This window comes from Ahaetulla prasina, chromosome 5 (assembly GCF_028640845.1).
Source record: "Ahaetulla prasina isolate Xishuangbanna chromosome 5, ASM2864084v1, whole genome shotgun sequence".
Taxonomy (NCBI): domain Eukaryota; kingdom Metazoa; phylum Chordata; class Lepidosauria; order Squamata; family Colubridae; genus Ahaetulla; species Ahaetulla prasina.
This window is the reverse complement of record NC_080543.1, coordinates 11,934,858-11,948,896: the sequence shown is the minus strand read 5'-3', so window position 1 is coordinate 11,948,896 and position 14,039 is coordinate 11,934,858. Positions and strand designations below refer to the sequence as shown.

General features: G+C 42.9%; 1 protein-coding gene across 1 annotated transcript in view; it reads left to right on the top strand.

Annotated features, from left to right (window-relative positions):
- Nucleotides 1-14,039, top strand: part of GRM5 (glutamate metabotropic receptor 5) — a 345,525-nt gene that overhangs the window by 316,718 nt on the left and 14,768 nt on the right. The window contains exon 9 of the mRNA XM_058185133.1: nt 6,597-6,692. Within this exon, the coding sequence (XP_058041116.1) occupies nt 6,597-6,692 (96 nt within the window). The remainder of the gene's footprint in view (nt 1-6,596; nt 6,693-14,039) is intronic.

Below are 14,039 nucleotides of genomic sequence, written 5' to 3'. Positions count from 1 at the left end.
CAACCGTGTGTCTGAAGTCATGTAGGGTTTCCTGCCTGAGCAGGGGATTGGACTAGAAGACCTCCATGGTCCCTTCCAACTCTGCTATTCTATTCTGTTCTATCAATTATGTGTCCAGGAAATCCGAATCAGGCGTGCCTCTGCAGCTCTGCCAAAGTCCTAACAAAGTTCTCAAGGCAGGCAGGAGACCAGAAAGTGACTTCAGCAAGATATGTTCGACTTTGCCTGACTCAGAGACTGCCAGAAAGCAGATCCTTTATAGAGGCCATGGGGTGTGACTCCATGACTCAGCACTTATCCAGGCCTGCCCCTCCCTTCCTTCTGTTGCCTCCGTCTATCAATTCTTCTGAAGCGAGGATCACCCCAGTCTGCAGCTGTTGGTAATTGACCTCTCTCAGGCTCACATGCTGTGGGGGAGGGGGAGGGGTCCGTTTGCCTGGGCATGGAGCCAGGGCTGGGGCCAGGAGGTGCTCCCTCCTCCGCAGCCTGTCTGGGCATGGAGCCAGGGCTGGGGCCGGGAGGTGCCCCCTCCTCCTCAGCCTGTCTGGGCATGGAGCCAGGGCTGGGGCCGGGAGGCATACTAGGACATTCCTCAGCGTTCGGAAACAGATAAGAAGACCCCGGCTGCAGTGAGAGCGGGCAAGACACAACAAAGTCAAGCTATTCTCCAAAGCATCTGAGGGCAGGACAAGAAGCAATGGGTGGAAACTAATCAAGGAGAGAAGCAACCTGGAGCTAAGGAGGAATTTCCTGACAGTGAGAACAATTAACCAGTGGAACAACTTGCCTCCAGAAGGTGTGAATGCTCCAACACTGGAGGTTTTTAGGAAGAGATTGGGCAACCGTGTGTCTGAAGTCATGTAGGGTTTCCTGCCTGAGCAGGGGATTGGACTAGAAGACCTCCATGGTCCCTTCCAACTCTGCTATTCTATTCTGTTCTATCAATTATGTGTCCAGGGAAATCCCATTTAAACTGGGGCAGGGAGTTATTGGAGTTCTTCCTCTGAGTTGTTGTGAATAGAGCTTAGAAAGTGTTTCTAAAGCGTTTCTGAACACCAATGAAACTATGGCATCTGTTTTGTTTTTTTCCCTCCAGGATCTCTAGATAGACCTTTGAGTGTCGATCTTTTATTAAAGAAAATCATTTTCGCAAAGCAATGCAGCAATTACACGTAACTGTCTAACTTCAGTGGGTTGGGTTTTTTTTCTCTTCAAAGGTTACTCCCACAGAGGTAGATAAATGACTAAACAATGAAACAGCAGAGCTCAGGTTTAAATTGAGTCGGAGAGGAAGGATGAGAAGGAGGGCTCCCTTCATGTTTTCCATGATTAGTTGTTTTAGATATAGGAAATTAAGGGTAACATGGAACGTTAGGTAACATCTGAGCTGAGGTCCTAACAGCGTGGGATTTTCATAGAAACAGTAGTTTACAGTTTCTTTGTTCTGGGATACAGGCAGTAAGGTAAGGTAAAGGTTCCCCTCGCACATACGTGCTAGTTGTTGCTGACTCTAGGGGGCGGTGCTCATCTCCGTTTCAAAGCCGAAGAGCCAATGCTGTCCGAAAACGTCTCCGTGGTCATGTGGCCGGCATGACTCAACGCCAAAGGCGCACGGAATGATGTTACCTTCCCACCAAAGGTGGTCCCTATTTTTTCTACTTGCATTTTTACATGCTTTCGAAACTGCTAGGTTGGCAGAAGCTGGGACTAGTAACGGGAGCTCACCCCATTACACGACAGCACTAGGGATTCGAACTGCCGAACTGCCGACCTTTCAAACAACAAGCTCAGCTGTCTTAGCCCCTGAGCCATCGTGTCCCCACATACAGGCAGTAAATCACATACACCCCACATACAGGCAGTAAATCAAATAATTTAACAGCCAGTTCTCTGCCCTAATGGGTGGGTGGGTGGGCATGGCCATGGTGGCTGTGGCCAGGGGCTGTGACAGACAGCACTTGGCCTCCCGCATCACCACCCCCGGGAGCAAAAATGGGCCTCATTTGGGGCCTAGTAGGCCTCCCGCAGCCTCCTGGGAGCCAAGAGCCAAGGTGGGGGGGTGCACACACACCCATGCCCCGTTTTGGGCCTAGTAGGCCTCCCTGCACTTAGCTAGGAGCCAAAATGGGGCATGTGGGGACTCCTGGAAGGGGAGGGGAGGGGCCAGCCAGCAATTTAATTACCGGTTTGTCCGAACCAGCCCAAACCGGCTGAATCCCATCACTGGATACAGGGAGTCCTCAATTTACAACAGTTCATTCAGTGACTGTTTGAAGTTACGATGGCACTGAAAAAAGTGACATTTTTTTCCCCACATTTAAGACCGTTAGCATCCCCTTGTTCATATCATCAAAATTCGGACACATATTTATGACCGTTGCAGGGTCCCAGGGGTCATGTGATCCCATTCTGAGAGCTTCCTGACAACCAAAGTCGACGGGGAAACTTAACAACCGTGTTACTAACTTAACAACGGCGGGGATTCACTCAGCAACTCTGGCAAGAAAGGTCGTAAAATGGGGCAATGCTCACTTAACGACTGTCTCGCTTAGCAACAGAAATTTTGAGCTCCATTGTGGTTTTAAGTTGAGGATTACCTGGGTGCCCCTCGCTAGATTTTACATTAACCTATTGATGCGGTACTGTTCTGTCTCCTTCCCCACTTCGGATTAACGAGCTGGCCTTCAGCCAGTGGATTCACGGCTCTTATCAGTCCTGGCAGAGAAATCGCAGCTGCTTGCCAAAGTTCAAACAAATGACTCACCGTAGCAAGACTTTCAGCTCTTTTTGAAACGGTTCAGCTAAACTTTTGCTTCCCGTGGAGTGAGAGCAGTCCCAAAGCTCCTTATATATCCTCCTTATATATTCCCTTTGATGACGCCGCCTCTCTAATCTTCTGAAGCGCGGGTCAAGCCAAGCTTGATTATTATTATTATTGTCAGCTGGGTCTGAAGGCGTAGCCTGAGAAAGGGAGGAATCAGGGGATGACGGCCTCATTACGTCCTCTGACTGGCCTGGTTCTGGCTCCTGGAGCCGGGCCAAAGGAATCGGTGCTCCCGAGGTAAGCCTTACCGGCCCTTCCCCCTCACTCTCAGAGTCACTTTCGGGCATGGGGCCAGGTTCGAGGGCTGGAGTCACAACAGGTACATTTCACGTTACCATGAAAAACATTTTGATTTTCTCCCAAAGATGTGATGAACGTTTCTTAATCCTATCTATCTTCAATGCCTTTCTTTTCTAGCCACTCGAATGAAGGTTTGTGCTGATTTTTTCGTAATGCAGTTTGATCCCCTTCGTCTCTTTCAGCAGTTTCGTCCGCCGGCCAGGCCTTTCTGCATTTCCATCCATTGTAGGAACTTGAGTTCCTTTAGTAGGTATACAAGATCGAATATTTTTGCATGGTTTGCCTTCCTATAACCTTGCAGTTTGATCACAGCTTTGCACCGAGCACTGCATTGGAAACAGGAATGCCCTCGATGGCTGTTGGTCAGCAACCTGGTGTCTTCCAAATGTTTAAGGCCCAGCAGGAAGGAAGTTTGTAAAGCAAACTTTGAAAAGGTGTCACGTTGGCTGTTCCCATCCTAACGGGATTTAGCTTCATCACTGCCACTTGATTGCGCATTCTGAATTTTAATAGCTCTTAAGACTATATTTTATTTTATTTTATTTTATTTATTATTATTTTATTTTATTTTATTTTATTTTTTATTTTATTTATTTTATTTTATTTTTATTTTATTTATTGTTTTATTTTATTTATTTTATTATTTTATTTTATTTATTTTATTTTATTTATTTTATTATTTTATTTATTTTATTTTATATATTTTATATATTTTATTTATTTTATTTTATTTTATTATTTTCTTTTCTTTTCTTTTCTTTATTATTTTCTTTTCTTTATTTTCTTTATTTTATTATTATGTTAACTTTCTGATCTGTGCTTTTTACCTTGGCTGTAAACTGTCCTGAGTCCTTCGGGAGAAGGGCGGTATATAAATTAAATAAATAAATAAATTATTTTATTTATTTTATTATTTTATTTATTTATTTATTATTTTATTTTATTTTATTTTATTTTATTTTATTTTATTTTATTTTATTTTATTTTATTGATATCACTGATTTTGGCTGCAAAGCTAGTGTTTGGATGCTTTACCACAAATCTTTTCAGTCTGGTGTCCTTCGTGTGGGTCAGGAATTCTGGGAGTCCTAAGACAAACGGAGAGCCTCAGATGCAGGCAAGATGCTTTCGGTGACTGGGTTGAGTCTCTTCGTGGAAGAATGGCGGCCATCCACCTGAATCTGCACAATTTTATTCCTTGAAATAACAGCCCCAGCACTCCGTGTTTTCTTTTTCTTGCAACTCTCCATTCTCAATTAAGTTTAGCAGTTGTTATCCATTAGTTATCAGTCATTTAAAAAAAAAAAAACAGTCTGATTATGGCAGGCTTGTCATTTATCTGCTATTCAGGCAAAGCCCAGAAATATTTCCCAAGAAGAGTCCTCCACTCCTCTGCTCACAACAAAATACCTTATATGCCACCGGACTTGAAATTTTGGGCTTAGAAAATTTAGAACTACGCCGCCTTCAGTATGACCTAAGCATAGCTCATAAAATCATCTGCTACAATGTCCTTCCTGTCATTGACTACTTCAGCTTCAACCACAACAATACAAGAGCACACAATAGATACAAACTTAAAGTGAACCGCTCCAAACTCGATTGCAGAAAATATGACTTCAGTAACAGAGTTGCTAATGCCTGGAATGCACTACCAGACTCTGTGGTCCCATCCCAAAATCCCCAAAATTTTAAACTAAGACTGTCTACTGTTGACCTCACCCCATTCCTAAGAGGTCTGTAAGGGGTGTGCACAGTGGTGAGATTCAGCCAGTTCGCACCACTTCGGGAGAACCGGTTGTTAACTTTCTGAGCAGTTTGGTAAACTGGTTGTTGGAAGAAATCATTAGGGCAGAGAACCGGTTGTTAAATTACTTGAATCCCACCACTGGGTGTGCATAAGCGCACCAGCGTGCCTACTGTCCCTGTCCTAATGTTCCCTTTAATTCTATTCACTTTATCTATTCAATTCATGCTTATATATATTATCTAATATGTACTCGACAAAATAAATAAATAAATAAATAAATAAATAAATAAATAAATAAATAAATAAATAAATAAAAAAATAAAAAAATAAATAAAAAAATAAAAAAATAAAATAAAATAAAAAAAGAGAGAAGGATTAGATTAGCATCATCCATCTTTTTAGGTGCTGAGTTCTTCCAGCCCCCAAAAATATTTTTGTTTGGGGAAAAAAAAATCCCGACTTATATGAGCAAATCATGATAGTAACGGCCTTAGCTTACGGATCTTTCATGAGACCAATCTATTTATCACGTTTCAGAGTTCTTCAGTAAAGATTCGCAAGATCTCACAGGGGGGGGGAGAAAAAGGCTGCCGTCTGGTGAGGTTTGGTAACCTCGCAAATGCTCAGCCATTTCAAAAACGTAATTATGAAGAATACATTTTTGGAAATCTACTAATGCCAGGGACCATGCTGGCAACCGTGGCTTGCATTTTTCACTTAAACCTTTCGCCGCGAGCTTAAAACATATCTATTCTTCCGATCAGGACTGGCTTAATAGGGTTTTTAAATATGGATTTTATTGGGGTTTATTTTATATTTTGTATTGTATTTTAAATTTAGGCTTTATTGAATAAGTTTTTTAAATAGTGTTTTTATTGTAATGTATTATTTTATTTGCCTGTTCACCGCCCTGAGTCCTTCGGGAGAAGGGCGGTATAAAAATTAAATTATTATTATTATTATTATTATTATTATTATTATTATTATTATTATTATTATTATTATTATTATTATTATTATTATTAAACCTTAGATGGCAAAGCCTGTGCATTTCCAAGCCCCGGTCATCAATTATCTTATTCTACGGTTGAAACTTTGAGCTGCATGCCAAGATGTGCCAAATGTACTCCAAATGTACTCCTAGTAAAAAACACACACTTGTACAAGGGCCTCGAGGTGCTGTGCCTTTTCCAGCCGCATGGTTATTTTTCCTCCTTGGACTTTTTTTCTACTTCCTTTTACCCACTTTCATGTGCTTCCCACCTCTAAAGGACTGGAGACTAAGGGGTCCTTGGTGCTCTCTGTGCTGGGTAGTTTTCTTGATGACGTTTCATTAGCCATACTAGGTAACATCATCCGTGCTAGAAGGGAGCCTAACAACAGCTTAATCAAGAAACCTCTTTAAGAAAATCCCCACCAAAACTATGTAAACAGAGAGCAAACCCAATTCTTTTCTATGTAGCACTGATGATGTTACCTAGTTGGGTAATGAAAGGTCCATAAGAAAACAAGGAAGCCCAAGGACCCCGAGCTACAAATATTCTCCTTTGCTGAGGCTGGAAACTGTGTCCCATTGGCCAGTGTAGTCCTTGGAAGTGTGCCATATTTTGCACACGTGCACCTCTCTCCCCCTCTCTCTTGCACCCCTGCTGTATGACAGGAGAACTCCCACAATCATTTCTTTCTGTTTTTGTTGCTCCTGTCATTGTCATGCTTTGTTAGGTACAAAGACAGGAGGCTGGCCCAGCACAAGTCGGAAATAGAGTGTTTCACTCCAAAAGGGAGTATGGGAAATGGTGGGCGAGCGACAATGAGCAGGTAAGTAAAAGCATGAATGGCGCCTGACCCCTTCCAAGGGCCAAGGGGCTTGTCTGTCAGAGGAGGCGTGCCCAGGGGAACATTGCAGCCCACCTCCTCAATGTGTGATCATCGTCGTCCAACCTGTGCAGTGTATCTCTAGATGATTTGTGTTGTTGGTTAGGGTTGCAAAATAAGTTTGGCTTCTTGTTTGGTCTGTAACAGCAGCTCCATTTGCAGGAGAAGGTTCTAAGTGCCAAGAACAGGGGTGTCAAACTGGCGGCTCATGGGCCGGATGCATCATGCTCAGGCTACGCCCATCCTGGCTCCACAATATGTCACAATATGTTATCATACGTCACGTGACGTGGTCGAGTTTGACAGCTGTGGCCTAGAGAATGGAAACAATCCTGTAAGGCAGACTGGAGAAATATGGGGTTGTGCGAAAGCTGAATTATTCACTGGATAGGGTGCAGGGGAACATTGCAGCTCACCTTCTCAATGTGTGATCATCATTGTCCAAGCTGTGCAGTATGGTTTATGTTGTCCGATCTCCAATCAGGATTGTAAAGCCAGCTTGGCTTCTTGTGTAGTCTGTGACAGCAGCTTCATTTGCAGGAGAAGGTTCTTTTGGAGACCCCTGCTTTAAGGCAGACTGGAGAAATGTGGGGTTGTGAGAAAGCTGAATTATTCACTGAGTAGGGTGCAGGGGAATATTGTGGCTCACCTTCTCAATGTGTGATCATCATTGTCCAACCTGTGCAGTATGGTTTATGTTGTCCGATCTCCAATCAGGATTGTAAAGCCAGCTTGGCTTCTTGTGTAGTCTGTGACAGCAGCTTCATTTGCAGGAGAAGGTTCTAAGTGCCTGGAGAATGCAAGGCAGACTCGAGAAATGTGGATTTTTGAGAAAGCTGGAAGCTTTTCTAGGCAGTCTGCATATGCAAAGAACTTGGGCCACATCAACGTGAGTGAGGCCTCAATTTCCCATTGTTTTCCTGTTTGGCAGGGTTTTTATGTTACAATGATATTGAAGCTATGATAAGGATCCAGGGGTACCCACAAGATACGGTCAAACAAATCAAGACGGTGACCATGAAAGTAGAATTGAAGCTCTGTCCACTTGGACTGCACCCATCACAGCAATCATCTTGACCGTATCCTCCAGATATACCTGTAAGGATTATATTATAAGTAGTCCTCAGTGGTGAAATCCTCCACGGATTGCCACCAGGTTTACTGCCTGTGCAGGCGCCGTGCAGGCCAAAAGCACACTGCACACACGCACACATGCACAGTGCACACCAAAAGCACACTGCGCACGCGTGCCGAACACACGCTTCACACGGAAAAAGGAGGCTTGGGAAGGTAAGTAGAACAGCGAGCGGAGGAACAGCTGTGCCGCGCGATTTAGCTTCGCTAGAAAGCAGGATTTCCTGCTTTCTAGCGAATATAAACCGTGCAGCACAGCTGATCGTCGGAAGTACAGGTTCAGACGAACCGGTAGTATTTATCACGAACCAGTGTGAACCGGTAGCATTTCACCCCTGGTCTTCCTCTTATGACCAGTTGCTTAGTGACCATCTGAAGTTACAACCAATCCAAAAAAGAGGATCTATAACCAGAATTCTGATGGTTGAGCCTCCTTTGCCATCACATAATTGAACTTTAAATGATCAGCAACACAGCACATTCGCTGGCAGAAAGGCACCCATAGGGAACCCACTGGTTTGCTTAATGATCAAAGGTTCACTTAGCAGCCAGAGACAAACTTTATAATCACCACAAAAAAAGATAAGATTGTTATGATTACGACCATTGCAACATTTTTATCGTAATGGGCAAGCATCATTACAGTTGTACATTGAGGACTATCTGTTAAGTTTTTGTCTATTTCCTATGGAGAAGCTACTGGGGCAGGACAGATCCTACAGCTCAAGTTAGCCATTCCTGCTCTTCTACCTGTAGACCAAGAACAATTTTTTTGTCTCTGCAAAAGAGACTCTTTTGCCGTATAGAAATCACTTCATTCATTACTAGTTGATTACTTGAATATTTATTTATTTATTTATTATTTATTTATTTATCGTATTTGTATACCGCCCTATCTCCCTAGGGACTCAGGGCGGTTCACAGGCAAATAAAAAGGTACATATAAATACAAAGTAAAATAACAGTTAAAAAGCTTATTCTACATGGCCCAATTTTTTAAAAACAATATAAATAATAAAACCCATTAAAACCAATATAAAATTTAAAATCTAATCCAGTCCTGCACAGATGAATAGATGTGTTTTAAGCTCGCGACGGAAGCCAGCAGTATGCTGCAGCTATTTAAAAAAAAGCCAGCACAGTCCAAGGTTGCATTAACAGAGGGATAGAATCAAGATCTCATGAAGTATTAATACCATTTTATAATGCCTTGGTAAGAAAGACCACGCTGGAACATTGCATCCAGTTTTGGTCACTGCAATATAAAAAAAGATGTTCAGACTCTAGAAAGAGTGCAGAGAAGAGCAACCAAAATGATTAGGGGACTGAAAGCTAAAACCTATGAAGAATGGTTGCAGGAATTGAGTATAGCTAATCTAGAGAAAAGAAAGACTAGGGATGACATGATAACAGTATTCCATATTTGAGGGACTGCCACAAAGAAGAGAGGGTCAACCTCTTCTCCAAAGCACCTAAAGGCAGAACAAGAAGCAATGGGTGGAAACTAATCAAGGAGAGAAACAACTTAGAACTAAGGAAGAATTTCCTGACAGTTAGAACAATTAACCAGTGGAAAAGTTTGCCTTCAGAAGTTGTGGGGGCTCCGTCACTAGAGGTTTTTAGGAAGAGATTGGACAACCATTTGTCTAAAATGGTATAGGGTTTCCTGCTTGAGCTGGGGGTCGGACTAGAAGACCTCCAATATCCCTTCCAACTCTGTTATTCTGGTTATTTTTCTATCAAAACAGGAGGCTCAAAATTGAAATATATTTGCCCTAGCAACAAGAGCAAAGAATGAATTCCAACATTCCTCAAATGTGAATTTGTTACCTGTTTTCCACTCACTTTTCTTCTCCTGATCTTTCTCTGCACCCTTCACCCTTCTCCTCTTTCTCTTCCCACTTTTCTTTAACAGCAGAAATGCCCTGTAGTGATTAGATGAGAGCTTCTCAAGATACTTAGCTTTACTGCAAAATACTTAGAGATGTAGTCTACCTTGACAGGGGAAAAAAAAAAATCAAACTTGAGAATTTCCAAAGGCACCTGCATAATCCACAAATCATCCCTAAATCTCTCCCAGAGATATAATGCTAGCAATCAGGGATAAAGCAGTTATGTAGGTTGAATCAAACATAAGGACAGTCACAGATTGCTAAGACATGCAGAAAATGTCGATCTTCTCCTCTTCACTGAGAACAGCCAGCAAGATTTTGACAAAACAGTTCCTTTTTTTTTTTTTTTACATTTATATCCCGCCCTTCTCCGAAGACTCAGGGCGGCTTACATTGTGTAAGGCAATTTACAGTCCCCACCTCCAGGATCCCATAAGCTTCATCCAGAGGTGGTATTCAGCCGGTTCAGCCCGGTTCGGGCGAACCGGTAGCAGAAATCACCGATGGGCCTGTACACGCGCCCCGGCTCTATGCCGTCCTATTTAGGTATGTTTTTGAGGCCGGGCACATGTGTGGAAGGTGCATATGTGTGCAAAGCACATGCGTGGAATGATGGGTGCATGTGTGGAAGGCAGGCACACGCGCGAGGCAAGCGTGCGTGAGCACGGTGAACCAGTAGTAACAAAATTGGAAACCTACTGCTGGCTTCATCACAATAGATGTTTGCAACAAGCCGAACTCTATTCTGGTACCCCAAAACTGGGGATAATAAAGTCACAGAAATTTAAGCCATAGCTCATAGAAATCTATACAGGTAATCCACGACTTAACCACAGTTCATTTGGTGGCTATTCAAAGATACGACGGCACTGAAAAAAGTGACTTATGACCGTTTTTCACAGTTACGACCATTGCAGCATCCTCGTAATCACATAAGCAAAATTCAGCTGCTGGGCATCTGACTCATATTTATGACGGTTGCAGAATTATGGGGGTCATGTGATCCCCTTCTGCGAGTTTCTGATAAGAAAAGTCAGTGGGGAATCTACATTTATTTAATAATTGTGTCACTAACCTAACAACTGCACTGATTCACTTAACAACTGGGGCAAGAAAGGTCGTAAAATGGGACAAAATTCACTTAATGAGTGTCACATTTAACAACAGAAATTCTGGACTCCCTTGTGGTCGTATGCTGAGGACTACCTGTAGGCAATTGAAACCCAATTAGATGTCAGGATAAACGAAACTTGACTGGTTTGGTGATGCTATTTGTTTCGGTTAAAATCTGTACAGTTCCTTCTGCCTTGGCGCCACAAAGTCCTCTAAATTTAACCATATTTTAGAGTTCAGCCATGTGATCAGGAAAATTTGGACTTTGGGACCACAGGATTCAAAAAAAATTAATTTTTTTCTATGGGCGTGGCTTAGTGGATGTGGCCTGGGAGTGTGACAGGCAGCACTCCTGCCCACCCCCCGGAACAAAAATGGGCCACAGAGAGGGGGTCGCACCACCACCACCACCCCCGCCCCTTTTGGGCCTAGGAGGCCTCCCTGCACTTACTTGGGAGCCAAAATGGGGCACATGAGGACCCCTGGAAGGGGCAGGATGGGAAGAGGCAGGGCCATCAAGCAATTTAACTACCGGTTCGCCCGAACCGGTCTGAACCGGCCGAATCCCACCACTGCTTGTGACTTCCCAAAATTCAAGAATCAGCAGCTTTAAAAAGTTTATTAAAACATTTACCGAGTTAAATTGAACAAAATTCATAAATCCTATTTTTGAATCTGAATGTCCCTTCAGCCATGACGTCCCTGCGATCCGAGACATCCGTTATATCACTGTTACCTTTTTTCTCTCTCTCTCTTTTTGTTGGCCAGTGATGTCAACCAGCCTCGATCTCATTCACACATCTGCTTCATATCGATTGCCCATGCTTGTTTGTTTTTTCATTCTCTTGATTTTTCATAGAGCCTCTCCTCCCCTCCCTTCCTTTTGTTATTGCTGTGTCCTGCTTTGAACGTCAACGAGATTGATCTCTTCTGTAAAAAGCAATTCAGGTGAAGGACAAGAAGCATATTCATGGGAATGAAAAAAAAATACATGCAAATATCAATTACTCATGTGCCATTTTTATGCCAGAGGAAATAGGGTGAGGCTTTTTTTCCTATCCAATGTTTTTTCCCCCTCATCTTGTATATTTTTCCCCCAGAAAAAAAATTTCCCTTTTATCATCAAAAGAACCTAAAAAATTCCAGTTCAGTAGACACAAAATGCACCATCATACTGAATAAGTCGCATTAACTTAATAGACTGGAAATCTTATTATGAATAGAATCTGGAGAATTCCTCTTAAGTATCACTTATTTTGATTAAAATGGGTGATTCTTTCTTCCAAAGAATGTTGGTGTAAGAATAAGAGGAGAACTAATTGCAAAGTTTACCAGCTCAGAACACTGAGTATATAATCCTGTCAGAAAAATTTGCACCTTAGAAACAACCCTAGAACTAAGGAGAAATTTCCTGACAGTTAGAATAGAATAGAATAGAATAGAATAGAATAGAATAGAATAGAATAGAATAGAATAGAATAGAATAGAATTTTTATTGGCCAAGTGTAATTGGACACACAAGGAATTTGTCTTGCTGCATATGCTCTCCGTGTACATAAAAGAAAAGATACCTTCATCAAGGTACAATACTTACAACACTTAATGATAGTCATAGGGTACAAATAAGCAATCAGGAAACAATCAATATCAATATAAATCATAAGAATACAAGCAACAAAGTTAGTCATACAGTCATAAGTGGAAGGAGATGGGTGATAGGAACGATGAGAAGATTAATAGTAATGCAGATTCAGTAAATAGTTTGGCAGTATTGAGGGAATTATTTGTTTAGCAGAGTGATGGTGTTCGGGAAGAAACTGTTCTTGTGTCTAGTTGTTCTGGTGGGCAGTGCTCTATAGCGTCGTTTTGAGGGTAGGAGTTGAAACAGTTTATGTCCAGGATGTGAGGGGTGTGTAAATATTTTCACGGCCCTCTTCTTGATTCGTGCAGTATACAGGTCCTCAATGGAAAGCAGGTTGGTAGCCATTGTTTTTTCTGCAGTTCTAATGATCCTCTGAAGTCTGTGTCTGTCTTGTTGGGTTGCAGAACCAAACCAGACAGTAGTTATAGAGGTGCAGATGACAGACTCAATAATTCCTCTGTAGAATTGGATCAGCAGCTCCTTGGGCAGTTTGAGCTTTCTGAGTTGGCGCAGAAAGGATATCCTTTGTTGTGCTTTTTTGATGACGTTTTTGATGTTAGCTGTCCATTTTAGATCTTGCGATATGGTAGAACCTACAAATTTGAAGGAATTTAGTTTGAACAATTAATCAGTGGAACAACTTGCCTCCAGAAGCTGTGGGTGCTCCAAAGGCTGGAAGTTTTTAGAAAAGATTGGACATTTCTCTGAAATGATGTAGGATGGGGGGGATCCTCAAACTTTTTAAGCAGGGGGCCAAGTCCCTCAGACTATTCGGGGGCTGGACCGGCTGGGTGGGTGTGGCTAGGTGGTCATGTGACTGGGTGGACATGGCCAATTAAGCAGTCCAAAAAATGCACACAAATTAAACTTGTTGTGCTCCTGAGGGTGGAAATGAAGGGATGTGGCTGCCTTGGCGTGTGTATGAGGGATTTCTGTTTGTGTGTGTGCGTGTTTGTGTGTGTGCGCGCGCGTGTCCCTCTTTCTCTTGCTGTCTCTGGATGTCAGGAAGGCAAAAATCTGGCCCGTTTTTGGCTTCCAGAGAGCTCCCCATGTCCCATTTTTAGCCTCCCCACCTCCAGAAGGCAGGGGGGGGGCCGGCGGGTAGGTGGGGCAATGTGGCGGGGCAGCCTCTTGGTCCTGTGTGGGCTAGATTAATGGCTTTGGTGGGCCATATCTGGCCCACGGGCCATAGTTTGAGGATCCCTGGTATAAGGTGTTAGACTAGAACAGGGGTCTCCAGCCTTGGTCCCTTTAAGACTTGTGGACTTCAATTCCCAGAGTTCCTCAGCCAGCTTTTCTGGCTGAGGGACTCTGGGAGTTGAAGTCCACAAGTCTTAAAGGGACCAAGGTTGGAGACCCCTGGACTAGAAGACCTCCAAGGTCCCTTCCAAATCTGTTAGATTGCATTAGAACAGAGGTCTCCAACCTTGGCCACTTTAAGACTTGTGGACTTCAACTCCCAGAGATCCTCAGCCAGCTTTGCTGGCTGAGAAACTCTGGGAATTGAAG